At 52.3% G+C, this 27,518-nt stretch overlaps 2 protein-coding genes and 1 non-coding gene across 4 annotated transcripts; all 3 read right to left on the reverse strand.

The window, feature by feature from the left end:
- TRNAS-GGA lies at nucleotides 1-73 on the reverse strand. The gene has a single exon. It is a non-coding gene; the product is annotated as a tRNA-Ser (tRNA).
- Nucleotides 74-962: 889 nt separating this feature from the next.
- On the reverse strand, nucleotides 963-25,354 carry DISP2 (dispatched RND transporter family member 2). The gene is made up of 12 exons (XM_006073041.3): nucleotides 25,268-25,354; nucleotides 22,849-22,896; nucleotides 21,418-21,425; nucleotides 19,617-19,716; nucleotides 17,318-17,889; nucleotides 12,356-12,685; nucleotides 12,042-12,071; nucleotides 11,776-11,899; nucleotides 11,403-11,518; nucleotides 10,949-11,079; nucleotides 10,482-10,579; nucleotides 963-10,032 (listed from the first exon to the last, which is right to left on the reverse strand). Exons 5-12 carry the CDS (start codon nucleotides 17,431-17,433, stop codon nucleotides 6,766-6,768), a joined length of 4,212 nt encoding a protein of 1,403 aa, XP_006073103.2. The 5' UTR covers nucleotides 17,434-17,889; nucleotides 19,617-19,716; nucleotides 21,418-21,425; nucleotides 22,849-22,896; nucleotides 25,268-25,354; the 3' UTR covers nucleotides 963-6,765.
- Nucleotides 19,150-26,635, reverse strand: LOC102391841. 2 transcript variants are annotated; one of them, XM_044925210.1, is made up of 6 exons: nucleotides 26,502-26,635; nucleotides 25,268-25,415; nucleotides 22,849-22,896; nucleotides 21,418-21,425; nucleotides 19,508-19,563; nucleotides 19,150-19,417 (listed from the first exon to the last, which is right to left on the reverse strand). In XM_044925210.1, the coding sequence occupies exons 2-6, from the start codon at nucleotides 25,352-25,354 to the stop codon at nucleotides 19,152-19,154; spliced, it is 465 nt and encodes a 154-aa protein (XP_044781145.1). In that variant the 5' UTR covers nucleotides 25,355-25,415; nucleotides 26,502-26,635; the 3' UTR covers nucleotides 19,150-19,151. The 2 variants fall into 2 exon arrangements, with proteins under 2 accessions (XP_044781145.1, XP_025151696.2); XM_025295911.2 differs by having other exon boundaries at nucleotides 19,150-19,563.
- Between the last annotated feature and the right edge of the window lie 883 nt (nucleotides 26,636-27,518).

Here is a 27,518-nt window from a genome sequence, read left to right on the forward strand (position 1 = left end):
CTTCCCAACCCAGGGATCGAACCCGGGTCTCCTGCATTCCAGGCAGATGCTTTAACCTCTGAGCCACAGGGAAGCCCTAGTGATTAGTTCTAATCTTGTTAATTTAAGATGTATGTTGTAGGAGTGGGTCTGGTAAAAGCATATAAGGCCTTGATAAGACTAGGAGTGGGGCACTCTCTGTCCCCCTCCTGATGTCTATGTCACAATAGAACTTCTGCCACACAAAAGCTCTGAGTGAACAAGCCTGGTTCCTGGTCCCAAAACTAAATCTTCTTCTTCAGAGATCATGAATCCGACATCAATCACTGTAAGCTATCAGAGTCATTATTTTGTATTGGAGAGAGATTAAGAGTTCAGTTTTGAACAGGACAGACCTGAAATGCCTTTGAGACATTCAAGCGGGGTTGTCAAGTAGACAGTTGAAAACATACCCTTTGAGCCCAGAGGAGAGCCTGGATTGGTTATGGGCATGACTGAGGGACTAACACACACACACACACACACACACGTATTTAAAACTGCAGTATTGGATGAGATTACCAAGGGAAGAAATGTACAGAGAGCCTTAGGACCTAGGACATTGATGCCAGTACTCAGAAGTTGCAATGATAAGAAGGTGCCAAGCCAAGAAATCTGACAAAGAGGTGCCAGAGAGGTGAGAGGAAAACAAAGTAAGAGTGGGGTCCTAGAAGCTAAGAAGGAGGAAGTGGTAAACTGCTGAGGAAGGAAGTGATAAACTATTGAAAATAACTCAAGACTTCGCAGGTGGTCGAGTGGCTAAGACTCCAAGCTCCAGATGCAGAGGCTCTGGGTTCCATCCCTGGTTGGGGAACTAGATATCTTACATGCTGCAACTAAGAATTCACATGCCTCAACTAAAAAGATCTCGCATGCTACAAAAGACCTACTGCAGTTAAATAAAAATAAAATAGCTATTAAAAAATAAATGAAAGGGCAAGCAAGATGAGAATTTAAATGGATCCATTTAATTTAGCAACAAAGAAGTCATTGGTGAGTACAAAATCCTGCAATGAAGAAACTCATGCATATGTTTTCTCATACACACACACAGAAGTCATTGGTGAGTATTAGGAAGAGGAATTCTGATGGAGAGGCTGGAGTGGAAGCTACCTTGGAGCAGAATGAAGAGCACATGAGAGATGAGGAGGCAGAGACGGCAGGTGTCAAAGAGAGTTTGTAAATGGACTAGAGCAATTGGGCAGTAACTGGAGGTGGGTTGTGGTGGTCAAGGTAGAACTTTCTCAAAGATGTAGATACTGGTGGATACATGTGCTTTTGGGAATGAGCCAGCTGAAAGAAAAGGATGCTTCAGAAGGAAGATGGGATGATCAAAGGAGCAAAGTCAGAGAGAAAGGGGCAAGGGAGATGGTACCTAGAGCAGCATCTTCAGACTCCTTTGTTCATATTCCCTCACAAAATATTTATTTTTAAAATGTACCCTCTTCATTTTTGGTTATTGCCTAAATTATTTCATAATTTTGAATAACTGTAAAGGACACTCTTTCTGCCTGTTGTATATGCTCTGTATTTATTTCTAAACTTATTTTTTCCCTTGATGTTTCGTTTTAGGTAATTTCTATTGCTATATCTTCAAGTCCACTAATCCTTTTGATCTAAAACCTCTAAACTGTTGATTTCATCCAGGGATTTTTTTTTTTTTTAATCACAGACATTTTCGTTTTCATCTCTACAAGTTCAATGTGGGTATTTAAAATATGTGCTCCATTGCTTCAGACTCTTTGTGACCCCATGGACCATAGTCCACCAGGCTCCTCTGTCCATGGGATTTTCCCAGCAAGAATACTGGAGTGGGTTGCCATGCCCTCCTCAGGGGATCTTCCTGACCCAGGGATCAAACCCATATCTCCTGTAACTCCTGCAGATTCTTTACCTGCTGAGCCATCAGGGAAGCCCCATTTTCTATATATATATATATTCTCCAAGTCTCTACTTAAGCTATGTGACCATATGGAATACAGTTATGATAATGTTCATATGTTCTTGGCTTTGCTCTCTCAAAGACTTCCTCAAGCAAAACATTCTCAAGTAGTCCTTTTATTTATTTTTTTATAGTGCAGAAAAGGGTGCCAGAGTAGTAGGAGTCAGAATGAAGGAAGGGTCACTGCTGGGGAGGAGAGATTTCTGGCCAAAGACTCCTTCTTAGGCTGATCAATATGAAGAGAGGAAACTTATGAAGAAGGAAGCTCTTGAAATTGACTTCCAAGCTATCTGTATCTACCTATCTGCTATAAACCATTGGTGGGGACATTAAGTGCTTCCTTCTTTGTAACAGAAGGGATGAGGTGAGAAGCCAGTAGGAGCAGGGTAGGTAAGCTGGGGACTTGGTGCCTTGAAGGTGAGGAAATTTCTATCTGATGCCTCCAGATTCCATTATGAATAATGAGTTTTTTGGCTACTGAAAGTAGGTGTGCAGAGAGGTGAAGGGCATCTGATGTTGGAAGCAAGAGGAGAAAGTATGAAATGACTGCTGCAAAGAACTGAAACTAGTAACTAGAATGGAAGCAGGCTACGCAGAGCTGAGGTTACAGGTGAGGCTGGGGTCATGAATTCAAATCCACATCAGTCTGCCCAGCTGAGGGATTCTCTTTAGTGATTTTGAAGCTCTAATCTGTTGTCTGTGAATTTGGTAAACTGTTGATCATCCCCTTCTGTTGAGGTATAACATGAATAACCACACAGACGCATGATGATCACGATAAGTTTATCAAGGTCCTTCCAGGGCTCTTCAGCACAAGGTGGCTTGGGACAGCCCACCATTTACATAGCACGCGGTGGCTTTCTTTTGTTTCTCATCTTCCCAGTGAATTGAGTGACAACTTCGCCTAAGCATAAATACCTCTACACCACCTTGAGCTACTGTCATCCCTGTGAACAAGGGTGAGGGTAGAAAGGGTAAGGAATGTCTGTTTTTTCCCATTCCCAAGCAAATCTTGATGCATGTCATGGATGCCAGAGAGCTCATAATTGCCCACATGTATTATCAAAGGCCAAGATAAGGCCACCACGAAAGAAAAGATCAGAAACTCTCCAATGTATCTTCTTTCCTGATCCCCTCACTTGCTTTGTCATGGACTGGAAGGAGAGGAATGAGTTTGAGGGGGCTAAGGGCATTTGGCTTATAAATCTCTCGTGAGATGTCTCTTTCAGAATCAGGCTCAAGCTGAGATACTGCCTAAATATCATGGTATAGGGTAGGCCCTGTGCCTGTTAAATCTAAGATTTACCAGTCAACTCAATCTCTGACATTGTCACCAAAGTGCCACAGCCATGGAAGGATGGGTTTTCCCATAATAACAAACTATACCAAGTTACATTTTTAAAACATACAATAACACATACTCATGCTCTGTGTATGAGTTCAAGGATCTGTGGCACAAATAGGAGAAATGACTGCAAGTCCCAAATCAGTGTTAATGCAGTTGTCTCAGTGCTAAGGAGCCATTTCTTAAATTTTCCAGAGCCTCACAGCATGCTTCTAAGCTTCTCTCTATAAGTGTCCAGGGCCATACACTCTGTAACCACCATAATGATGATAGTAAATCTGCTGAAAATACTTCAAATTGCTTTCCAAAGCTGGGGCAAGGGGGACTTTCCTGGGAGTCCAGTGGTTAAGACTCTGCACTTCCCCTACAGGGGACACGGGTTTGATCCCTTGTTGGGGAACTAAGACCCTGTCAAATAAAAAAAAAAACAAACACCAAAGTTGGAGCTAGAGATGCAGGTGGGATTACCCACTGCTGTGATGCCTGCTGTTGGTTTGGGCCACTCCAGGTTCGAGGTGCTGACTGGGATTACAGTGAGTTCTTCCAGTCCTTTGGGCACGCTGGTGTAAAGAACAAATCCAGTCAGTACTTTGGCTGCTCCAGCTCATCTGCCTTCCTGAAGGGTTGTGTGGCCCTGGCCTGTGAGAAGGGCACCCAGAAGTCCCCGAGGAAGGCTCTTCCTTGTGCTCAGATGATGCCCACCCCATCCATCCCTTCATACTCTCTCAAACATGTCAGTGGTTGTGTTCAGGCCAAGTTTCTGAAGCTTCAGTCCCAGACACCAATGTCTCCTCCTATAAGACACAAAAGAGGGTGTCAGGGAGCAGGTTCTTTCGGTCCAGGGCCCTGCTGTCCTCCCACATCACAGGGCAGAAGCGCTGCAGTGAGTCACTGAGAGGCAGCTACAATGATGGAGTCAAGGCCAGACTTCTGCTCATGTTCAGGAGGAAGGGCTCAGCTTGTCCTCCCTCTGGGTGATGATCCCAGATGACCAGAGCTCTGCCGACCTGGCTGTATGATAACAGGAGACAGTCCGTAGTCAGGGAAGCCAGGACTCAGAGGCGGATGAGCAGCCCTAGGCCAGAGAGGCTGAATTCCTCTCTGACGTGAAGAGAGAGAGGTCCCTCAGAACTCCAGGGAGATGGTCCAAGTTAGTCCTAGTCACTGTCTCTCCTTCCTGACACCTGGAGTCAGATGGGCATCTTTATCTTGCAAAGTCGATGTACCTGTCATTCCTGCCCATGGTGTTCTGGCACTTTCACAACTCCCATATCTCATTGATATCGCCATATCCCACTTCTTATAAGTTGGCGTGGGAGGTAAGTCTCAGCTATATATATTCGGGGCTTTGGGCTTTATATATATATAAAGCCCAAAGCCCCGAATTTGCCTCCAGTTCTGTCTCTTTGGCCCCATAAAAATCCTTCCCCTCTGTGATGCTCATCTGTAAAATAACCTGGATCAGTGGTTTTCAAAACACATTCTTCAGAGCCACCAAGAGCTTTCAGGGTTCCCCAGGGTCCCCTGAGAGGCACAGTAGAAAAGGAGGCTGACCTGGCTCTGGACTTCCCCACCCCCAGCACCCAACAGTGTAGTTGCTTTTTCTCAGCTTTATATGCAGTGTTTCCACACAAGGATTCTTTGAACAAAGGGTTCTGAGGCTCCAAAGTTTGAGAACTGCTGAAACAAATGATTGTTAAGGTCACTTCCCGCTGAGATACTGAAGCCCAGCTCAGGAATCCTTCCTGGTTACCAGTCCTGGGTGCTTGAGCTCCAGCAATGCTCGTGGTGACAGGCATATGGCCCTCAGCAAGTGCTGTATGGTGCCATCAGTGACCCACTGATGCCTGCATGTATGGGGGGGGGCGCTGTTTCCCCAGCTAGAGGGTGAGATCCTTGAGGGCAGATGTCTGATTTTCCCTCCATGCCTCTGTCCTCTTATAGTGCCAGAGGTGGAGTGGTGCTCAGTAAATTTGTTGATGCTCCAGGTGTCATGAGCTCTCATGTGAGATAAAACCTTCCAGAGAGACCCTTTGCTTTGGGGAAGGAGAGTCAGCCTTTTGTCTGCTGACTGCCCCTAGAGAGACCTGTCCTTTGGGAACCAGAACCCTGACCTGCGAAACACCTTCAGACTGCCATACCCCCAAAGAGGGCAGGCCTGAGTTCCTGCCTTAACTGGATTCTGCTCAGCCTCAACTGCCCTCAGTGCCTCTCCTGGCAGGGGCTTTCTGCACACTGAAGCCATGGACAAGGCCTTCTCCTGACCCTGAACTTGGGAATCAGATCAGCTTAGGTGCCTTATGGATGGTAGGCATCTCAGCTGGAGCTGGAAGGAAGCCCAGGGGCTATGGGGAGGAACTCCAGGCTTGCTCAGAGTGTAGCTTCTTCTGCAGACAGAGGCCTAAAGTGGTACCCAGAGGCACCTGTGAAGACAGGTTGTTAAAAGGTGCCAGAGCAAAGATCAAGACAGCTGTAGGCCAACGTCCCTGGGGCAGGTAAACAGGAGGAGAGTGGGAGCTGCTGTGGAGTCAGTTAGGAAACCTGCTCTGCCACCCACTCACTATGGGACTTTGTGAAAACAGATAACCTTAGCTTCGTAACCTGGGGGCCAAAGGACCTAACCAACTGCAGGCTACCTCACACAGAAGTGGTGAGATTCCCAGGACACAATGGGTATGGAAGTGTTCTGCAAACCAAAATAGGTGGGATGTAAAGGATTCTTACTGGTGTTAACAGGGGAGAGGACACTTCCATGCCAGAGCATCTTCCCATGAGGGACCGTTAGCAATTTAGGGATGCTCTGGGACTCACCATCTCTCCACCACCTACTTTACTCCCAGAAGCCATCTTTGCTTGGCTGGCACCAATTTCTTGACAGATTGGGTAATGTGAGGGGGGTAGACCATTCAGGACAGAGACCCCAGCCCAATTATGACTCAAGAGGCTCTCCCAAAGAAAAGGAAGTGTCCTGATAAAAAAAAGCCTCTGAAAAGTGAGAGAGAGGCCCAGGAGGCTGCTGAGGTTTCCCAGGGCTCTTGGTTGAGGAAGGGGCCCACAGGATCCCAAGGACTGGGTCCCTTAGTCCCACTGACCTTCATGCCCCTTGGCATGGGGGCCAAGTCAGCCTCCCCTGATACATGGAGCTGCACACATGACCTTTGCCCTTCCAGAGGGTGGGTCCTGGTTGGCACTGTGGGAGCAGATGAGCCCTTCGCAGGTCACAAGGAGAGTTGGCATTTCACCCCAAAGACCACCCCCCATATCAATCCTCCAGGTGTGGGGAGTAAGCAGCAGCCCAGACCAGGGCTAGAACATCTGGCAGGGTTTAAAGTCCACAGCTGGAGAGCGAGACCTCCCCACGCTGATGTGGGGAAACACTATCAGGCTCTAGCCTGGTGCTGCTCCGGCCTCGTCATCCCTGACAGGCTCTGTGCCCCATTCGGGCCTCCCTGGGACTCCCTCAGCTACTGTAGCCTGAAGTGTGGGTACTGGGCCTGCGGACCCAAACATCTGGCAGATCTGGTTGGCTGTTGGGCAGCACCACAGGGCTGCCATCCCCCGGCCCCCCACGGCCCTTCCAGGACAAGCTGCTCTGGTGTGAGGTGGGCAGAGAAGGGTCGTAAACAGTCTCCTTGAGCGCCAGCCACAGAGTGTCCCGCTTCTCATTGAGCTGGCCCCGTTCAGGTACTGTCTGCTCAGCTTCATCCAGGTCCTCTGGGGAGGCACCCACGGAATCCGGCACACGGGCACTGGGCTCAGAGGTGCTTAAGCAGGTCTCATCAGAGACGCTGAGCCCCTCCAGGGTGCTGGCTGAGGAGCAGAGGCAATCAGAGGGCTCCACGACCTGGGGCTTGGGCCTGGGAGGGTGGGTTGGGGCTTCTAGTGAGGCCTGCACCAGCTCAGCCTTCTTCCCTGGGGAGTCCTGCCTGGCCCGGGTTTTGGGGCTGGGTCCAGCTTGCTTGTAGGGAGAGGAAGTCTGCAGGGCCGGGCACTGGCTGAAAACTGCCTGGTGGTCCAGGAACAGCTCCCTTGGGGATGCAGGGCCTGGCGGGGGCCGGGAGCAGTAGGGGCCATCATGCAGCTGTAGATCTTCAGAGAGCACTGAGGGCCGGTGAGACAGCTTGCTGGTGGCTGTACTAGTGTCAAAGCTGGGACTCCGGCGTCGTGCCAGCGGCTGTAGCTCGTACTGCTCTGAGCAGGACCCGGGTACCCCTCCCACCGGCCCCGGTCGTGGTCGACCTGCCTTCTCCCCACCAGGCTCCCCAGTTCCGGAATCCCACGGCAGGTGTGCACAAGGCCAGAGGATCTGCCCACAGTTCTTCTCTGGTCCAAAGAAACAGCAGAGAGATTGGAAGAAGAAGCTGGCGAAGCCGCAGCTGACGCACTTCACCATCATGAGGACGATGCCCAGCTTGCGATAGAGCAGCACCGTGGCAGGCAGCATGAGCACGCCGGCTGCAAACAGGGCTGCAGCCCCCACTGCTGTGGCGCAGCTGGTCTGGCGCAGTGAGAAAGCCACTCGACTCAGGCGGTCAGGGTGAGGGCACAGGTGGTAGGAGATGCAGTAGTTGACAGTGAAGTCCACGGAGAGGCCCACCGAGGCAGAGAGGAAGAGGGCCTCGGCAGTGTTGAGCTGCCACTCGAGCAGAACCAGGAGCCCCACGGTGAGCAGCACGGTGCCTGCCACAGCTGCCACTGAGAACAGGCTAAGTGGAACATTCCAGGTGCCCAGCAGCAGTGTGGCAAAGGCCAGCGCCAGCGCCAGGCCCAGCACCACTGCAGGCTCGGTGCTCAGGCTGTGCTGCAGGCTGTACAGCTCTAGATGGCTGGTGAACCAACCCCGGCGCAGGCCAGGGGGTGCCCTGCCCAACTCTGCTGCCAGCCAGTGGTTGACCTCAGTGTAGAAGTGGTGAGCCTGGCTGTAGTCTGGACTGTAGGGGCAGTTGGTCTGGAACTGCAGGACCAGGGCAGCCAAGCCGCCCTGGGTATTGAAGCGGGGTCCCAGGTCCCGGGGGCCCTCCGGGCCTTGTTCCAGAGCCATCATCCTGAGGCAGTGTAGGAAAAGCTGCGGGGCCCAGGGGAAGCCCGAGTGGCCACAGCAGAGGCCCGGCCCCAGGCGGGCACAGCCGGGGCTCTCCATCCAGCGCTGGAGGGCCTCCACGAAGCACAATGTGGGCCAGCCCTCTGGCTGGGCCCCGAAGAAGCTTTGATTCCGAGCTCCGTGGCAGAGGGCTAGCAGCCAGCGCTGGGCCTCAGGACCGCTGGCTGAGAAGGCAGGGTCGCTCACCAGTGAGCTGTTGCTGCGAGGGTCCAGGGGGTCGCCAGTGTCCACGGGCAGGATGCCCCACACCAAGACCACGGGCATGTGGCCGCCCTCGCCCTGAGGCAGCCGCTCAAACAGAAACTGCTGACGGTACTCGGCGTCGAAGCGCTCGAAGGGGTGGCTGGGCCGGAAGACTTGGCCGCGGGGCGGCGGCAGCGTGGGCAGCCGCAGGCGGGGGCTGACGCCGGCGATGTAGGCGCCCCCAGCCGCCAGCGCGGCGAACCAGCAGATCCAAATGTAGCGGAACTTGATGACCCCGCAGGGCAGGAGGCGCTGGAAGAGCAGGCGCGAGGTGCTGGCGGCAGCCCTCCGGAGGCCGCGGAGCCGTCGGTGGAGTGCCAGTGCCAGTCGCCGGGGCGCGCTGCCGGCCCACGGGCCACGCGCCTGGGACGCACAGCCGCGCGCCAGGTAGCGCTCGTGCAGCACCGCGGAGGAGGGCAGCCAGGCCAGCGTGAGCGCCAGGTGCGCCAGCACAGCCGTTCCCATGTAGAGCGCGAAGCAGCGCACGGCCGGGAGGCGGCTCAGGTAGCTGGCGTAGAAGGCCGCGCCAGTGGTGAGGCCCGAGACCAGCAGCAGGTAGCCAAAGTGGTGCATGGTGCGGCGCACGCGCTGCGCCAGCCCCCCGGAGGGCAGCTGGCTCTTGCTGAGGCGCCAGAGGTCGAAGAAGATGAGGGTGTGGTTAGCGCAGACGCTGCTCAGCAGGACAAGGGCTGCCAGATTGACGAAGGGGAAGTAGGCCATCCGGAAGGCCACTCGGTAGAGAAAAAAGGCAACCAGCAGAGAGCCCAGCACCCCCAGCAGCACCATGAGCGTGAGGAAGAGCGAGCGCAGGTAGAGGGCGATGCTGAGGAAAATGGCGGCCAGGGCCAGCAAGGGGTACACCGTATCCTGGGCCAGGTAGTGCCTCAGCAGTTCCTGCTTGAGGCCCAGGTCCATGCCGGTGACGGACGTGTAGTTGTCGGAGAGCCCCCAGGGCATAGCGAGGCGGTCCAGGTAGATGCCCATCATGGAGGCACCCTTCAGGGTGGGCAGGAAGAGCAGGCTGTACTTGAGGGAGGGCACCTGGTAGTCTGCAGTCTGGGGACTCAGAAAGTCCCTGTCCAGCAGGAAGTGCAGGAGTTGGTAGACAGCACTGCTCCGGGAGCACTTGGTGGGAACCTGGGTACAGCGTGGGGGCTTGTCCTTTCCGGGTCCCAGACAGGAGGGCACCAGGGCACCACGGTGATAGTAGAGAGCACAGGCCCGCAGCAGGGCCAGTGTTCGCGTTGTATCAGCTTGAGTAATGTCTAGGCAGGAGGAGCGATTGGAGAGCACAGCCACATAGTTGCCCAGGGACCAACTTGGGCAGCACTCGTTGGCTGCTGTACGCTGGCACAGAGCCCCAAAGCTGGGATGGGAGCGGATCTGTAGGGCACACACAGCAGGAGAGAGCTCAGGGGAACTGCTGGGGCCCAGGTTTCCAAGCACTATCCCAGGCTGTCTCACCTCTTTTGAGGCAGCAGAGCAGAGGCAGAGAGGTATCTTGACCTGACTGGTCAGGCCCCTGTTCCAGCAGCTACATCTTGACTCCTTTAAGGAGGAGCCTCAGGACCTTTTGAAAATCCCTGGGCTCTGAGGGTCTGTCTCCCAGCAGCTATGTCTTGGCACTTCTGGAAGCAGCTGACTCTTCGCTTTCCTCTCCCCCACAACCTGGAGCCTCTTAGCAGGGTTGCAATAATTTTCTAAGCAGGGAATGTGCTTTCCTAGCCCAGCCTGGCAACCTTGATTCAACTGTATTTCCTTATGATCAGGTCCCTGGTGTCCCTGGCTCTCCCCACTCCCACCAAGCCCTGGAACTTCCTCAGCTGGCTCACCTGGTCATGTTCCATGCGACACATAGAATGAATGGCGTGCAGGTTCCACAGGCTGCCTGCTGAGGTGGACATGAACACCAGCTGTGCATAGCTCTTCTCTGCAACACACGGCCCAGAGCTCAGTGCTTTGGCCCCAGATCCTGGACCCACCAAAGGGAAGATGCTTACTCTGGGCCATATGAGGCTCAGATTCTCAGGAGCCTCAAACCTGTGCCTGGCTGCCTGATGCTGGGCCTGCATCCCTCCCCTGTGCCACACGCCCGTCCAGCTTGACCCTTCCTGGCTGGAGCAACTGAGACCTGCCTCATCCTCCCAGCTGTAACCCTACTTCCTTGGTTTGAATGTGACTGGCCAGTCTCCTTCCCCTTCTGTCTGCCCAGATTTGTTCTCCTGGGCCCTCCAGTTCTAGTAGATGGGGAGAGGGAGAACCACCATTAAAGCCAGGAACCGGCCAGGCTGCAGCTTACCAGGGGGGCCACAGAAGAAGCTCTCCTGCCCTCTGTCCTCCAAGGACTCCACCATCCTCCGAGGCCGGACCATCCCCTCTTGGGCACTGCTCCAGGGTGTGGCAGGGCTCAGGGTGGTGTGGGGGTTTGAGCTAAGGTGGAGAAAAAATCTATACCAGGCACTCTCCAGAAGGTGAGGGGCTCAGAAGAGGCCAGATACCATTGCCCAGGGGGTTCCAGCAAGGCCCTCTGACCTGCCTTTTTTTTTTTTTTTTACTTTTTTTTGACTGCACTACATGGCATATGGAATCTTAGTTCCCCGACCAGGGATCAAACCTGTGTCCCCTGCGGTGGAAGTGCAGAGTCCCAACTGCTGGATAGCCAGGGAAGTCCCCTGACCTGTCTTTGGCTCCTCTCTGGAGACCTCGTTCTATTTCCGGTTGCCCCCAAAAGTGGAAAGATGGGAAGCCATTACCTGTTCAGCTCAAAGTCTGGGGAAAGGGAAAGCAGCTTCTTAGGGCCTGTGAGGGCCTGCAGTGCTCTCCAGACCACTAGCTTGCGCCCAATGTCCGTGTCCCGAGGCTCAAAGCCCTGGAGGGAGGAGGGCAGAGAAGATCAGACCAGAAAGAGGGGGAGTTCTTCTTCCTTCTCAGTTCTGCTCCTTTGGGTCCCTGGAGCAGGGAGGGCTGGCCTGCCTGGCTGTATGGTTGGACCCGAGGATCACCTCTGTACCCTTTCTGAGCTCTCACTGGAGAGTCCACTCCCAGCAGGACCACTCCAAAGTTCTGCCCCAGACCGAGCTGAGGTGGTCAGGCATGGGGGCCCCATCCCTCCCTGTGGCCCCTCACCAGTAAGGGCTTGGAGAAATCAGGTAGCTGGCCCCCCAGCAGTCCAGCCAGGGTGCAGAGGAGGATGAAAGCCAGACACAGCAGCAGCACGGCCACTGGGCACTCCGCAATCAGCTGGGAATAGCTGGGAAAGAGGAAGAGATCCCACATGAGTTGGCGTTGGGCATGGTAGCAGGGAATGGGTGAGATTAGAAGCCACCAAGAAGGGATGGTGGAGCTAAACTGGGCCTGGTCACCCCATGGGTCCAGAGAAGGCCCAGGCCTACCTCTTTGGCATCCGGAAGGCCCGTTCCTGCCTATGGGAGAGAAGAAAAGACACTTGCTTGCTAGAGTCCTCTTGTAAGGTGGGAGGTTGGAGTAGGTAGAGGGTAGAGGAAGTTGGCATCGACCCTTGCAAGCCTCCCCACTCCCGAGTTGCAACCCTTCCTTCCTCTTCCCTCCAGGCTGCCTCCTCCATCAGAGACAGGAGATACTTGGGCTGCCTCCTAGGGAAGGAATCTAGACCTCGGGGAGTTGGCCCCACTTTGAAGCCCTGCCCTACCTTCCAGGGCAGCTGGCCAGCTGCTGGACTCCTCCTTACCTGACGCTGACCACGTGGTGCTGCACAGATGCTGGCTTCCAGGTCCCATCACGCTGTGAGGGGGCTGGCGAAGGGCTGAGGCTGCAGCCATGGGAGCACAGTCCTGCCCGGTCCCCAAGCCCTGGCAGGGAGCTTCCCCCCCGGTACTCCTGCTGTACTCGGGGATAGGTAAAGTGAGCAGGGGCCAAGGGGCTGGACGGGCCCACAGGCTGGAGGGTGGAAGTTGCTGGTGGTGGTCCAGAAGAACTGGAAGGGTCCTCAAGGGGGCAGCTGTGGAGGGAGCAGCTCCTCTCTGGGCTGGCCTCCGGGGCCACAGCCTTGCTCTGGGACCTGGGGGAGGAGGAGGCAGGGAAAATGGGGGTGGGATAGTGGTGGTCCATACCATGCCCCAGCAGTGTTCAGTGAGCTGAGACTGATGGGGCTTGGGTTTTTCTCTTACTGGTTCTGGCAGGAGGCGACGAGGATGGGGGCTCTGGGTCTACACCTCCAGCCTACTTCTTGGGGTTCATTGTCTCATTCCCTCATCGGTCTCTGCACCCCCAAACACATATGATCTTAATTTGCACCTTTAAAAACCATACAGGGGAAGTACTTTCCTTCTATAGATTTGAGAACTGAGGTTCAGCGAGCCCTGAAGAGCTGGGCCTTGAGCCCAGCTCTGTCTGCTGCAATCGTCTCTTCATTCTCTTGTCAGACGCTGATTAAGCACCTGCTGCACTTTTGTTCCCACCTTAAAAGCCAGGGAAAGTTTGGCATAAGCAATTATTGCCTTTTTTACCAACCCTAGGATTTCGGGAAGAGGTTTGCTCTGCAAGAGTGTGCACAGTTGGGAAAGGGAGTTAGGACCCCCAAGGGACTTGCCAGGAAGGAGTCAGCAATAGATTCATCTTTCCAAATTACTCATGGGGGCAGTATTCTGTGCATGGACCCAGCCCCACTCCTTGGATGCAGGGGGAGTTGAAGTCCTACCCCAGTGGCAGGATTGCTAGACCTAGGACAGAAGATGGTCACAGAACCAAGTGCCTGAGGGCCATGGGTGATTCCCAGAGGGTTCTGGGCCCACCAGTGAGTCTCCTTCCTTCCATCCTCCTGGCTCACCTGGCCTGCTAGAATTTGCATAGCTCCCATGGAACAGCCAGGTGTCTGCTGATCCAACCCTGGCTTCCAGTCTTGCCTGCTGCACTGCTGAAGGGGCCATGGGCCAGGGTCCTGGCTGTGATGGCAAGTGGACATTGCCCACAGAGGCTGGGTTCTGCCCAGAAATCAAGTAGAGGAACTGAAAAAGAGTAAGCTCCTTCTCTTTCTGCCAGAAACCTGGGTGGCAGACAGTCGAGGGGCAGGGGATAACCCTCGTGCTGAAACTAAAATGAGGGAGCAGTGGAGGTGGGATCCTGGCCCCATCATCCTTTAGCTCTGGGGTCTTGGGAAAGATACACAGTTCTTGGAACATTGACATCCTTGTCTGCTGAGTGGGGGTATGAGAATAAGGTCCCCCCTCTCAAGTTAGTCAGAGAAGGCAATGGCAACCCACTCCAGTACTCCTGCCTGGAAAATCCCATGGATGGACGAGCCTGGAAGGCTGCAGTCCATGGGGTCGCTGAGGGTCGGACATGACTGAGCGACTTCACTTTCACTTTTCACTTTCATGCATTGGAGAAGGAAATGGCAACCCACTCCAGTGTTCTTGCCTGGAGAATCCCAGGGATGGGGGAGCCTGGTGGGCTGCCGTCTATGGGGTCGCACAGAGTCAGACACAACTAAAGTGACTTAGCAGCTTAGCAGCAGCTCAAGTTAATATGGGAATTAACTGAAGTAAGATCTGTGAGGTGCCTGGCATGGAGCCTGGCATGTGGAAGACATTTGCTTTCCTGCCTCTTCACACTCAGTGCTGCAGGAAGTGTGTAGATTAAGAAGTATATTTATATTTACAATTTGAACTCTTTAGGCACTTCAGATAATATGTCTCCATTTGAGAACTTCTCACACCTTAAGTATCTCTCTACATATATAATTATAATTACTTTTCTTTTTTAAATATTTATTTGTTTCTGGTTGTGCTGGGTCTTAGCTGCAGCATGTGGGATCTAGTTCCCTGACCAGGGATAGAATCCAGTCCCCCTACATCAGGGGCATGGAGCCTTAGTCACTGGACCATCAGGGAAGTCCCAGTACTTTTCTTTTTGTTATCAACAGCTGCACTAGAATTTATCTCATGATTTAAACCACTACTTCTTCTTCTTCTTTTTTTTTTTTTTTTTACTAACTCTACATTTAGAAAAATAGGAATCTGACTGAAGTTGTTTTCAAGCAAGACCTCAGATGACCCCATAAAGTTAATGATATAGCAACCAGTGTCCTGGCAGATAAATCCCTTGTACATCCATCCCCATGGGCCAAAGGGAAACTGGAAAAATGACCTGGGTTTCATATGTATAAGTGGGGATATCTATTTCTTTAAGATTTTTATTCTGCAGGTCTTTTCTGAGCACTTGCCACATGCTGGGCACTGTGCTTGGTCTGGGTTGGACCCTGAAGGCATGTAGGTGACCCATTTTATTTTGTATACATTTTTGGTTGCACCCTGTGGGGTGTGGAACCTTAGTTCCCAGATCAGGGATTGAACCCATGCCCCCTGCCTTGAAAGGTGGAGTCCTAACCACTGGACCACCAGGGAAGCACAAGGTGACCCATTTTAGTCTTGGTCTCACTCTTTAGAGTAGGGCCTGCTTTCCAGAGTCAGGAGGGTGGGGCAGCCAGGGTGCCTATTTCAGCTGCCTGTGATCTTAAAGCATCACTGAGCTTTGGGCTTGTCTTAGGAGTCAAGTCCCCACTTGGAGTGTCAGTTTCTTTTTCATGAAGGGAAGCCAGCACTCCAGGGGGTAGTGGCTGAGAACTGAAACTCAGTCCTCCTTAACCAGCCTACCAAATCTCATCAGCACCCCCCTTGCTTAGCAGGCTCCTGTTCAAGGGGGATTTCAGTCTCCACCATTGGTTTGCTTCTACTGGGATCTCCATAGCCCAGCCCCATCCCTTTTATCCCTCTCTAGGAACCTAGGATCAGCTGTCTGCCTTGCTTTCCCTGGGGGCTTTCATTCTCATCCTCAGTTCCATGGCTCTGCCTGGGATGAGCAGTTTCCTGGACTGCTTGCCTGGGCACATTGGCCTGTAGGCCAAGTGACTGGGGCAGGTAGGAAGGTCAATGAAAAGGGAAGACAGGTCTGACTCATGGCCATAGAAGTCAGGGCCTGGCTAATAGTGCCCCAGACCCTCACTTGGGAGCCCCATAACAGGCAAATATACAGGAGTATTTACCACGCCCCAAGCCCACAGACATATAGCTATATGAACATCCATGTGATCAGGCAGAATGGTCAGGACAGATGAGGGAGCTCCAGTTCATGCCACTAGGAAAATAAGAAGTAATTTTAAAGATGCAAAGAATGAACTGTTTCAAGTTGCCCTGTTGTCTTTACATTAGTAAATATGTGTGTGTGTGTGTGTGTGCACGCGCGCACACGCATGCACATGACTGCATGCATGCACTGTCTTATTCATTCTCCAGGGTGCTGCTTAGTTCAGCAGGAATTTTTGTTTCTTGGACTGAAATGAATCCCTTTGCCTGATTTGTCCAGGGTCTCTGGGGAGGGGCAGAGAGGGGCCAGAGGTCTCAGGGAGTTGCTAGAAGACAGCAAATAGTTCCTGTGTTCAAGTATGAGCCCTATGTGCAGGGGAAGTGAGTAGTCCAAGATAAGGCTGATCCTGGGCAAAATATCTGAGGCAGCAAAAGACTCTCCAGCCCCTTCTAGGGATGCTCCTGGCCCCTGCCCTGTCACTATCTCTGCCTTGGCCATCCTTGGCTCTTTGGTTGAGCCATAGTGCCAGGCAGTCCCCTGGTCCAAGGAGCACATTAATCCTGTCTCTCATCCCATCGCAGAAAGTTCTGTGCCTTTCAGTCTGAAAGGTGGCTAAATCTATCCAGGCTGGTTTGACAGTAGAGGGAAGGAAACATTTCTCTCTGCTTGTGGGATCTCTTCTTCACTCTGAGGTACAGGTTATACATTTAACTGGGGCAGTCTGGAGATAATGTGTTCACCTCTGCTTTTGCCCCCAAAGAATGTTTCCTATTTCAGTCCAGGCAGGAGAGAGAGGCAGCGTCATGTCAGGTGAGGGATCCTGGGGGCGGCAGAACAGGCAGGGCACAGAAATTGCGCCATATTGTTACCTGGCTGGGCTGTTCCCTCACACATATGGTGGAGGAAGGGAAAGGAGAGGCACCAAGATCTGGGCCCTCAGCAGGGAGGTGTTCCTTCTGTCTTGCCAGCCTGGTGCTCCTTCAGGGAAGGTACTGACCGTGACCTGAGTCTCAGAGCCTGCCAACCCATCACATCCAAAGAGTGCAGGTGGCTGCCACACGTGGGGGCTCCAGCCCACACGTGCGAAACTGGCCATGCGGGGCGGCAGACTGGAGACTGATGGTGATGGACAAAGACAGACCCTAGTTTGGCGGCCGAGTGTCTGGCCTCTCCCTAGGACATACACCTTGGCGAGTCCATCTACAACACACACGCACCCTCGAGAACATTGACATGCTAGAACCCGGTCTGAGGTTGCTGCAGGCTTGGGGCTTACAGAGAAGACGTGGGGGCAGGGCCTAGAGGGAGGGGTTCTGGAGGCCGGAGGGGCGGGGGGAACTCGGGGTCTTAGAGGTAAGGTAGAAACAGTGGGTGGGGCAGGTCCCGGGGGCAGCGAGGGCGAAGGGGGCTGATATTAGGGGGTATCAGGGAGAATGAAAATCGGCAGAGAGAGGGCGTGGCCAGGGGGCCAGGAGTCTGGAGGCGCCAGAACGGGCTCTGGGAGGGTCTGGGGAATGAATGGGGCGACATATGGCGGCTACTGGGAATATCTGGGGCGCGGGTTCTGGGAAGGACTGAGAGCTGGGTCTGCGGAACAGTCCGCCCCTACCTGTTCGGGGAGCTGCCTTCTGGGGCCAAAAGCTCCCCCTCGGGCCGCTGCTCCCCTTCCGGACCCGGGCCGGGAACCGGATCGCTGCTGCTGCTGCTGCCGCCACCACCGTCCATGCCCGTGGGCGGCGCCGCTGTCCGGGCCCCGGTGCTGAAGCGGCGGCGGCAGCGGCGGCGGCGGCGGCGGCGGGTTCCTGCGCATGCGTCGACGCCAAGCGGGCCGGTCGCTGGGCGGGGCCGAGGAAGAGCTTGGCCAATGGGCGCGCCACTGGGGGGCGGGGACAGAGACTTCCCGCCGCGGCGCTGTAGGAGCTGGGGGCTCCCTGTCTTTAAAATATCCCCCGAACGCTGTTGTGGGGCCCTCTACCCAAGACATGTCTGACAGCTGCTGTTAGGAGTCTGGCCATCTGGCTGTAGCTCGCACACCGGCATTTCTGCGGGGGATCGGTCTTCCGTGAGGGACCAGGAAAAGCGACCCCAGGCTCCGTGTCGAGAGCCTCATAACTTGTAACGCTGATTCTTCAAGCCCAGAAGAGCAAGCAGCTCCATGCCGGCACTTTACTGCTCAGAATGCTGAGGGGTTGAAAATTTGGGCTACTTTTACTCCCAAATTTCTCTGAGCTTCCCTCAGCGGACCCCCACCACTTCCTTCCCAGTGAGGCTAGGCACTTGTTCAAGTTGGGTCTTTCTTCAAGTTGGTCTGGACCTGAGTCTGTGCCCCTCATATGTGGAGCCTCGATTCTGTTATTCAAGTGCGAGTATGACCCGGAAGAGAGAGAAGCGACTCAGAGAATCCCCAGCTCCTTTTCTTATAACTACCCCACTTCAACCTGGAAATGTAATCATTAGCCACTCACTTCCGAGTTCTTGCTGTCTCCCCCATCAGGGAATGGCTGTAAGAGAGGGGCAGTGTGTTGGGAGGTAGAGAGGCATGGTTGGAGAGCTGTGGTAGCCCTAGAATAGGTAGGGTCCCTATGAGAAGCCTAGGAATTGGGAAGTGGAGAGGCCCCCAAAGGTGGAATTTGAATGGGTAGAAGGGGTTTTACAGCAAGTAGGCTGTCTGTATGTTTGGGAGATGCCTTGGCCGAAGAATAGGGCTGGGAAGAGTCAGAACCCAGTAGTGTCTGGACTATGGGTATCCCTAAACTGTGTGCAAATGCCACTCTACGCAAGATGTAGACCAGTAGGGGATGAGGGTGGGAGAGTCTAGAGGTGTAGAAGTGGTGGCCCTGCCCTGAGTAGCTTAATTTGGTTGGAGAGATAAAAGCTGTCCCATTAGTTGATGCCAACTGGGTAGGGTGTGGTTGGGCCCATGCAATGGTCGATATAAGCTACAGAGAAAGGAGCAATGTACAAAGACAGAGAGGACCTCACTCATCCTAAAGGGCTTTAGGGAAGGCTTCATGTTGATGGTAGAGCTTTGGTTGGCTTGGAAGGAAGGCATTCCTGACCGGGGCTGAGGTGGAGGTGGTAGTGATGGAGAAACTGTGCAAAGTTAAGGAGTCTGGAAAGTTCTATATATTTTCAGGGCATAGTTAGTTCAGGATCCACTGAAGGTGTCTGTGGATCCTTCTAGAAGGAGGCATGCACAGCCCACCGTGTCTGAATGTATGTGATGTGGTAGAGGTGATGAGACCATCCTTGAGACCCTTTAATGGGGGATGGGGCAGAAGTGAAAACAAAGGAGGGGTGACCTTATTCAACCATGTGCTGTGGACACCACTGAACCAAACTACTGAGTATGCCTGACTGGGTACCAATTTTCATAACTAGGAAATTCAGAGACCACTGGGCCCCCTGAGTGTCAGGTTGGATGTGAAGGAAGATTGGCTCTTTTAAGAGTAGAATATGGCCTCTAGGAGGCTGTTTATTAGGAACAGAAGATTCTGGTTCAGGCCCCATGCTAGATCATGCTCCCCATTCTTGGGTCCTGTTTCTTCTGCTTCCTCAGTGATGTGGGCCGGGGGGATGCCCAGGGGGCCCAGGTGGGTGGCCCCTTCCAGGACAGTGCCCTGATCCAGGGTGGGGACATGGAGGGTGAGGGTGCCCAGGGCCAGGGGGGTGCCCAGGGCCAGGGGGGTGCCCAGGGCCAGGGGGGTGCCTGCCTCCGTGGCTGTGCCCAGGGCCAGGGGGGTGCCCAGGGCCAGGGGGGTGCCCAGGGCCAGGGGGGTGCCTGCCTCCGTGGCTGTGCCCAGGGCCAGGGGGGTGCCCAGGGCCAGGGGGGTGCCCATGGCCATGGCTGTGCCCCTGTGGAAAATCAGAAGAACAATATTAGAGTCAGAGGTCAGTGCCAGTCTTACCTGAGATCAACTCCTCCTCTCCCTTCCCCTTGTCTCTCTGCTGCTCCTCCTCTAGAGGACTCAGGATTCCTGGGTACTAGTAGGGGCTCATGGTAGAGGTCTGGGAGACAGAAATAGCAAGTGACTGCTCTTAGTTTTAGGCCTTTTGCCTTGAGGAAACCAGAGCACAGAGCAGACACAATGGGAGGAAACCAGATTAACTGGTTTCTATTCCTTGAGCTGAGATATGACTCCCACCCTCTGGACCTCGGTTTATCTGTGACAAAGAAGCTGAAATATCTCATCTTCTCCCTTCCTTCACTCAAGAACCCATGAAGAGTGATTAGAGGTTTTGCCGTGTTGACTACTTAGAAATGAAGGTAGGGCTGGGGGAGGCTACAGAGGAACTCAGTGAGAACCAGGGGCATGGAAGAGAAAGGAGGTACAGTGAGGAGACATGCAGGAGCCAAGGGGAAGGAGGAGTCAGCTGAAGGGTGGGAGGAGACAAAGGTAAGGATGTGCTTGTTCTCTATGTAGGTAGTACACGTGTGCAGGTAAAGATCTGTACTGCCTCTACATAAAAATAGTTATGTCTATATACATGAGCCTATAAAGGCCTTCTGTGTACACAGGTACATGCCTATGGGTGCATGTGCCTGGCTATGTGTGTACATGTCAATGGGAGTACATGTGAGCCCATACCTGTCCCTGAGCAGGTGCCAGACTCATGAAATCAGGAAGAACAGAGAGTAAAATCAAGGTTTTATTGCTTGAGACAGAAGAGTCCTGGAATGGGTGGTTTAACTTTCTGTCTTGGCTGGAACCACTCCTGAGGCCCCAAGGCCAGAGGAGTTTCTTTGCCTCTTGGCACAGGTCCAGGGAAGAGAGGAGACACAATTTTTCTTCTGGTGCTGGGCACTGGGGGCCTGGGACCCCCCAAGGGAGCAGGCAGTGGAGGGTTATGGCCCTACTCTGTGTGTGTGCATAAGTTGCTTCAGGTGTATCTGACTCTGCGACCTGACTCTTCTCTTGCCAAGAATACTGGAGTGGGTTGCCATGCCCTCCTCCAGGGGATCTTCCTGACCCGGGGATCAAACCATGTCTCTTAAGTCTCCTGCATGGGCAGGCAGATTCTTTACCACTAGCGCCACCTGGGAAGTCCCTAGGGGTTGGATAACTCCCCAGTCTGCTTCTGCTTCCTAGGGCCTGATAATGGCCTATAACCTCTGGGAAAGAGGCAGGCTCCAGGGTTAGGAGTCTTTTCTGTGACAATATTAAGGCAGCTGCTGCCCCATCCAGGCTCAGTGACGCCTGGAAATCGCCACTTCCCACCCTGCTTGCCTCTTCTATGACTATCTTGTGGTGGGGGCATTCCAGGCCTAGGAGTTGGGTCTGCTAGTGGTGGGGGGCTGGGGGAGGGGAAGCAGGGAGGAGGGCAGGCAGAGGCAGGTCATGGGGGCCCTGCAGTGTGGTTGGGATTTGGGAGCAAGCCAGCCATCTGAGAGAGCTGTGGGTAGCCAGGAAAGCAGAGAAGCATGGAACAGGAGGGGAAGCAGCAGGAGAGAGGATGAGCTGCTGAGGCAGGGAGGGGATGTGAGAAAAGAAGAGGGACAGATGGGAAAACTGGGGAGGAGTGGAGAAGGCTGCCGCCAGCAGGAGATGGACTTGTACTGCGATGCTCCTCCCCTCCCCACCCCACCCCCACCCCTGGGGCTGAGGCCTTCCCACTCTACATTTGGGGGATGTCCTTGGCCGCCAGACTGTCTAGGAAGGGGACTGACAGCAGGGAGGGAAAAGGGAGATGGCTGGGGAACTTTCTTACCTGTGGGCCTGTGGGAGAGGAAGGAGAAAAAAAAACAAAGAGCTTTGGTTATTTGGTTCTGCAGTGAGAATCCTGTCGTCTTCCTGGTGCTGATTGTGTGCCCACCTTCCACCGCCCTCCACCAACAAGGCTCCTCAGACTTGACCAGTTGCTTGACCATCATTCCTTCGTTCATTCATTCACTCAACACATACGTGTGTGTGTGTGTGTGTGTGTGTGTGTGTGTGAATGCAAAGCTCAGTGGTGTCCCTGTTTGCTCAAGAGTTGGCTGAGTTCTCCTGGGTGGGGTGGGGCTGGTTAGAAAATGTGGGTTCTAGTCTTCATTCTATCAGTTGTCTGCCTCCTTGACCTTTTTTTTAAAAATATTTTTTATCTGTCTGCATTAGGTCATAGTTGCAGTGTGTGGACTCTGAGTTGTGGCATGTGGGATCTAGTTCTCTGAACAGGGATCAAACCTTGACTTCCTGCACTGGGAGCACAGAGTCTTAGCCACCTGGCCCACCAGGGAAATCCCTCAACCTTTTTTTAAAAAAAAAATTTAATTTTATTATTGGAGTATAATTGTTTTACAGTGTTGTGTTAATTTCTGCAACACAGAAACTGTACAAAGTGTACCCTCCCAACCTATGTCAAACTCCATGATGCTAAAGGAGGCGCCCTGGTTCTTTTATTTCCACCTTCATGTGGGCCGCACATAGCTTCCTCCTCTGCCCTCTCCCCCCAGATTCCACTTTTCTCAGGCTGATCTCTGCTTAGATCCTCAGCTGTTTCTTTGCTCCTGCTTATAACCTTCTGGTTCCAGCTCTCAGACTTTGCTCTTGTCTCCTACCACTTGGAAATCTTTCTTGCTTCACTCTGTGTTACATTCCTGCACGAAGTTCGCTTGGGTTGGACCATCCTGCCTGCCTTACCTGCCCAGCTTCGGGTCCAGTGGGCTCATTCTTGCCATAACCTATCTGACTGGTCCTGAGTATTTTGTAGTGCTCTGTTGGTGGGAATCACCTACTTGATGAGATTTATATTGAGGGCCATCATGGTCTTTTGTTCCTTTTGAGGGGAGCCAATGGCATAGCTGCTGAGAGCTGAGTTCTGAGCCCCAGATCCTGCCACACCTCCAGGGCCTCACCCTGAGAAAGACCGATAACTTCCCTGGAGCTCACGTGTACAATGGAGGGAGCCCCTGTCTGTTTCATTCCTGAAGTCGAAGACCTAGTGACATGAAGGATGTGTGGGCATGTGTCTTAAACTGTAGAGTGTATTAAAAACACAGGGCTTGTTTTCATTTTGGAACCCTATCACCACACACACACACACACACACACACACACACGGCTTGCAGTAGATATGACTGACTGATTGCCCCTGACTTCATGACCCTCCCTTCCTTCTTATTCCTTCTTCCACGCTACGACCTCCCACCACAATACTTACGTGGCTCCATCTTTTTGGAGCAGGCACAGGGAATGACAAAAGGAACACCTATGAGTCAAAGGGTAAAGTTTAGTTTACTGTAATCTAAACCTCAATCTCTCCTTCTTCCTCCCAGGGATGTACACACATAGCCCCTTAAGAGATGAAAGGGATAAACTGCTCCCTCTGGCTTAGCTTGGGACTCCATATGGAGCTGGGCACTGAGTAGGTGCCAGGCATAGGTGTTGAGTGAATGCAGTGGGTTTATCCATCCGGTATGTAGACAGAGACATGAGAACATTATGTATCCCTGAACCATATACCCTTACATGTGACCTCTCGAGATCCACCCCCCGACTCACAATCATGTATGAACTCATTTCTACTTGGGCCAGTTTCAATCATGTTAGTTATTTGTGTAGTGTGCCTGCCATGCGTCAGGCCATGGTACTCAGTCAGTCCCAAGAGACTTTTGTCCCTGTGTGATGTCTGGCATAAAGGCAGCGGGTGTGGCAGGGGGGAAGCTTGGAGATCAGTGCACCCAAAGCTGGGAGGACTGGGTTAGTGGGTGGGTGCTTCTGGGGGATGCAGGGGATCCTAAGACCTTTGCCTCCAAGCCACAAATGAATGGAAACCTTCCCTGATCCAAGCTGCTTGTTCCTGCCTCTTCCCACTAGGAGTGGAAGCTGGCTTGGTGGTCTGAGTCAATTTGTCATCTGCCAACAAGTGTGCTACCACAGGATGGAGCTTCTGGGCTTCTGAGGTGCTCTGGTGCCAAGGCTGGCATTGTCTTGCATGGGGCTGGTGCATAAGTCATAATGGGCAATTCCAGAATGGACCCAGTGCAAATGTAGTATATTCATTTTCTTTTCTGACCCACAACTCAGAATATAATATGTAACATACAGACCAAATGCCTGATATCAGGGTACTCTGGTTGTTGAACATAGAAGCACAAATGTTCACACACCACATACACGCACACATGTCTGTACTACAACAGCCCAAGCCTCTTGCAACACAGGACCCTGGCACCTTTTGAGTCACCTATTTTGTTGGCTTTTACTTGAGCCACAAATGTTGAGCTGAGGTCAGCCTCTGAGCTATGCTATGATCCTTCCTGCCCCCTCCTCCTTCCCCTTAATGAGTGATGAGTCTGGAAGAGATTCGTGGGACTAGTTCTGGAGGAGGAAGTGGTAAAGAAAATGTTAGGGCCAGCCAGGATCTGACTTGGAAGAAAGAGAAAAGACTGGCTTTGGAAAAAAAAACCATCCCATTAAGAAATGGGCAGAGAACTTGACATATTTTTTTTTTCCAGAGAAGACAAACAGATGGCCAGCAGGTACATGAAAAGGTGCTCAACATCAGTAATCATCAGGGAAATGGAAGCCAAAACCACAATGAGATATCACCTCACACTCGTTAGAATGGCTATTATCCAAAAAAACAAGAAAGATGTTGGCAAGGATGTGGAGAAAAGGGGATGTAAATTGGTACAGCCACTACTGAAACTCTATGAGGTTCCTCAAACAATTAAAAATAGAACTGCCATATGATCCAGTAATTCCACTGTTGGGTATTCATCCAAAGAAAACAAAAACCCTAGCTTGAAAAAATCTATGCACCCTCATATATTCATTGCAGCATTATTTACAACAGCCAAGAGATGAAAACAGTCTAAGTGTCCATCAACAGAGGAATGGATAAATAAAATGTATATTATACACAGTGAATATTATTTAGCCATAAGAAAGAATGAAATCTTGCCATTTGTGACAGCATAGATGGATCTTGAGGGCATTATGCTGAATGAAGTAAGTCGGAGAAAGACAAGTACTATATAATCTCACTAACATGTGGGATCTAAAAAAATCCACAAACAAACAAAACTTTGAGCTCATAGAATCAGAGAACAGATTGGTGGTTGCCAGAGGTGGTGAGTAGAGCTTGGGTGGAATGGGTGAAGGGGGTCAAATGGTACAAACTGTTGTACACCTGATATAGATATTGATATCGATAATTATACCTCAATTAAAAAAAAAAAAGACAGGCCTTAGACTGTCCCTCCCCATTTCAGACTAAGGTGCTTGAGGGATAGGAGTTGGTGGCTCTGGAAGGGAACTAATACAATCCCTTCGACCTCAGCTAAACCCCTGTGCCTGGCACATTAGAGGCTGTAAATTCAATTCTAACTCAAGTAGAGAGCAGACCCAGGAGTCAGAGCACGGCCGGGCAGGGGGCAGGCACCTAGACACAGCACACAGGCCTACATTGCATTTATGAGAGATACAGACCGACACCCACACACGACACAGTGACACAGATACCAGTTCAGTACACAGACACACGTACCCAGAGAGACCATGATCACAAAGGCCACAACACAAGCTCACAGAGCCCCTCCTGTCCCCTCCCACAGCCCGCAGAGCTGGACCCTTACCTGGGAGTGCAGAACAGGGGGCAATAGGCAATCTAAGGCGCTGGCTGTCCTCAGGAGTATTTGTAAAGGATGGGGCGGGGCTAGCATGGTCAGGTCCACAGGGAGGATCCCGCAGAGGGTGTGGAGGAATGAACAGGGCTGGGCTAAACTTAAACAGGGCAAAGAGTAGTTGGAAGCAGGGTGGTGTGTGTGTGTGTGTGTGTGTGTGTGTGCGCGTGCGTGCGTGCATGCATGCGTGCAGGGTGGGGGGTGGTGTGTGTGTGCGTGCATGCATGCGTGCAGGGTGTGTGTGTGTGTGTGTGTGTGTGTGTAGGGTGGGGTGTGTGTGTGTGTGTGTGTGTGTAAGGAGGCTGGGTGGGAGGGAGCAGGGAAGAACCCAGTACCCCATCAGTCTGGTAACAAGATGCCACAGAACCAAGGTCGGGGGCCCACACCATGGCAAGGCTGTTTAGCACCCAGGGGCCATCTCTGAACACTTACAAAGCTTCTACTGAATGTCAGGCCACAAGGTGCTTCACACTCTTTAGTTAACCCACTGACTCATACAGAACAGTGAGATTATCGCCTGTTCCCATGGGTGGAGGAGGAAATGATGTGCCTCGTGGCGGGGCCTGTGGAACCTTTGCACTGCACAGCAAACCCCAGGCCTGACCTCTCCCATGTGCACCCCAGCTCAGGGAGCTGCCTGGGAGTGGAAACTGAATAAGTCAGGAAAAAAACAAAACAAAGCTTGTGGTTGTCAAAGAGGGGAGGGACACATCAGGGGTGTGGGAGTAACAGATACAAAGTACCATATATAAAATAGATAAGCAACAAAGATAAGCAACTATACTCATCATCTTGTAATAACCTCTAATGGAATATAATCTACGAAAATAATTGTCAATAAACTACATTTCAATTTAAAAAAATGTTTTCAAGCAGGACTAGGGATAAGATTAATCACTTGCCAGGATATTGAAAAAAAAGAAAACCAACACAAAGGCAGGACTTTGGAGATGGAATATCGACAAGCAGGAAGGGGTTTTGCAGTCCAGGCTGTAGCGGGCCAGCTGTCTGTGCTATGTAAGCCTCTGGGGCCTGGGCCCCTGAGCCCGCTGGCCGCTGCTGTGAGCCACACCCCTTGACCTCCCTTAGGCCCTTGCAGACAGACCAGGTGCCCCTGTTACAAGCTCCCCTCTCTCCCTGGGTTTTTTCTTCTCCTGTCTCCTGCTCCACAGGACTGTCTGCTCACCTTTGTATTCCCAGGGACTGGCCTTTAGCAGATCTCCTGGCCCTCAACAGGTGTCCAGTAACAATCTGGTGAATGAAGGCAAGGTTCAAGTGTAATTGTGTGCTGTTTGCTCCGTTGCTTAGTCACGTCCGACTCTTTGCGACCCTTGGATTGTGTAGCCTGTCAGGTTCCTCTGTCCACGGGATTTCCCAGGCAAGGATACTGGAATGGGTTGCTATTTTCTCCTCCTGGGGATCTTCCTGACTCAGGGATGGAATCTTCGTCTCCTGAATTTCCTGCATTGGCGGGTGGATTCTTTACCACTTTCACCTGGGAAGCCACTAAATCAATACAGCTGATAATTTAAAAGTTTAACACATGAGGGGGAAGTATCCACTCTATAGTCCTGGAAGCAATCTTAATGTTCATCAATACACACCCATCACTTGAATCTGTTTTATGTAGTTACTGTTGGGTTATAACCGGTCTTGATTTCTGTGCTTATTTTTCTCTCTCTTCTACAAATTTAAGCTTTTTTTTTTTCCTTCCTAGAGAAAGGAGCAGGAGGATCTCTCCCAGAAAGACAGTTCCTCGGCTGACCTGAGTTCAGGCTGCCTACACTTGGGCTCACTGTGCTGGATGAAACAGGCCCACTGACGGTCCCACCCTCAGGCCAAGGGGCTCGGTCAGGCCCTGTTTCAATCCAGGAGAACAATGATCATGTGAAATCTAGAACACACAGGAGGAAGCAGAGAGGTTAAAGCAGCTGCAGTCTCCAGGTTGGCCTGGAAAAAGCCTGACCTGAACTGCATTAAATTCATTTTTAAAAAGTAACCTAGGACTCCCCTGGTGGTCCAGGGTTAAGTATCCACCTTTCAATGCAGGGGACACGGGTTTGATCCCTGGTCAGGACACTAAGATCTCACATGTCATAGTGAAAGGTTCCATATGACCCAAGTATCCAGAGTACTGCAGCTGAGACCTGATGCAGCCAAAAAAATAAAAAAATATTAAAAAAAAGTAAGAAGGGAAAACCTG

This window comes from Bubalus bubalis, chromosome 11 (genome assembly GCF_019923935.1).
Source record: "Bubalus bubalis isolate 160015118507 breed Murrah chromosome 11, NDDB_SH_1, whole genome shotgun sequence".
In the NCBI taxonomy this organism is placed as follows: domain Eukaryota; kingdom Metazoa; phylum Chordata; class Mammalia; order Artiodactyla; family Bovidae; genus Bubalus; species Bubalus bubalis.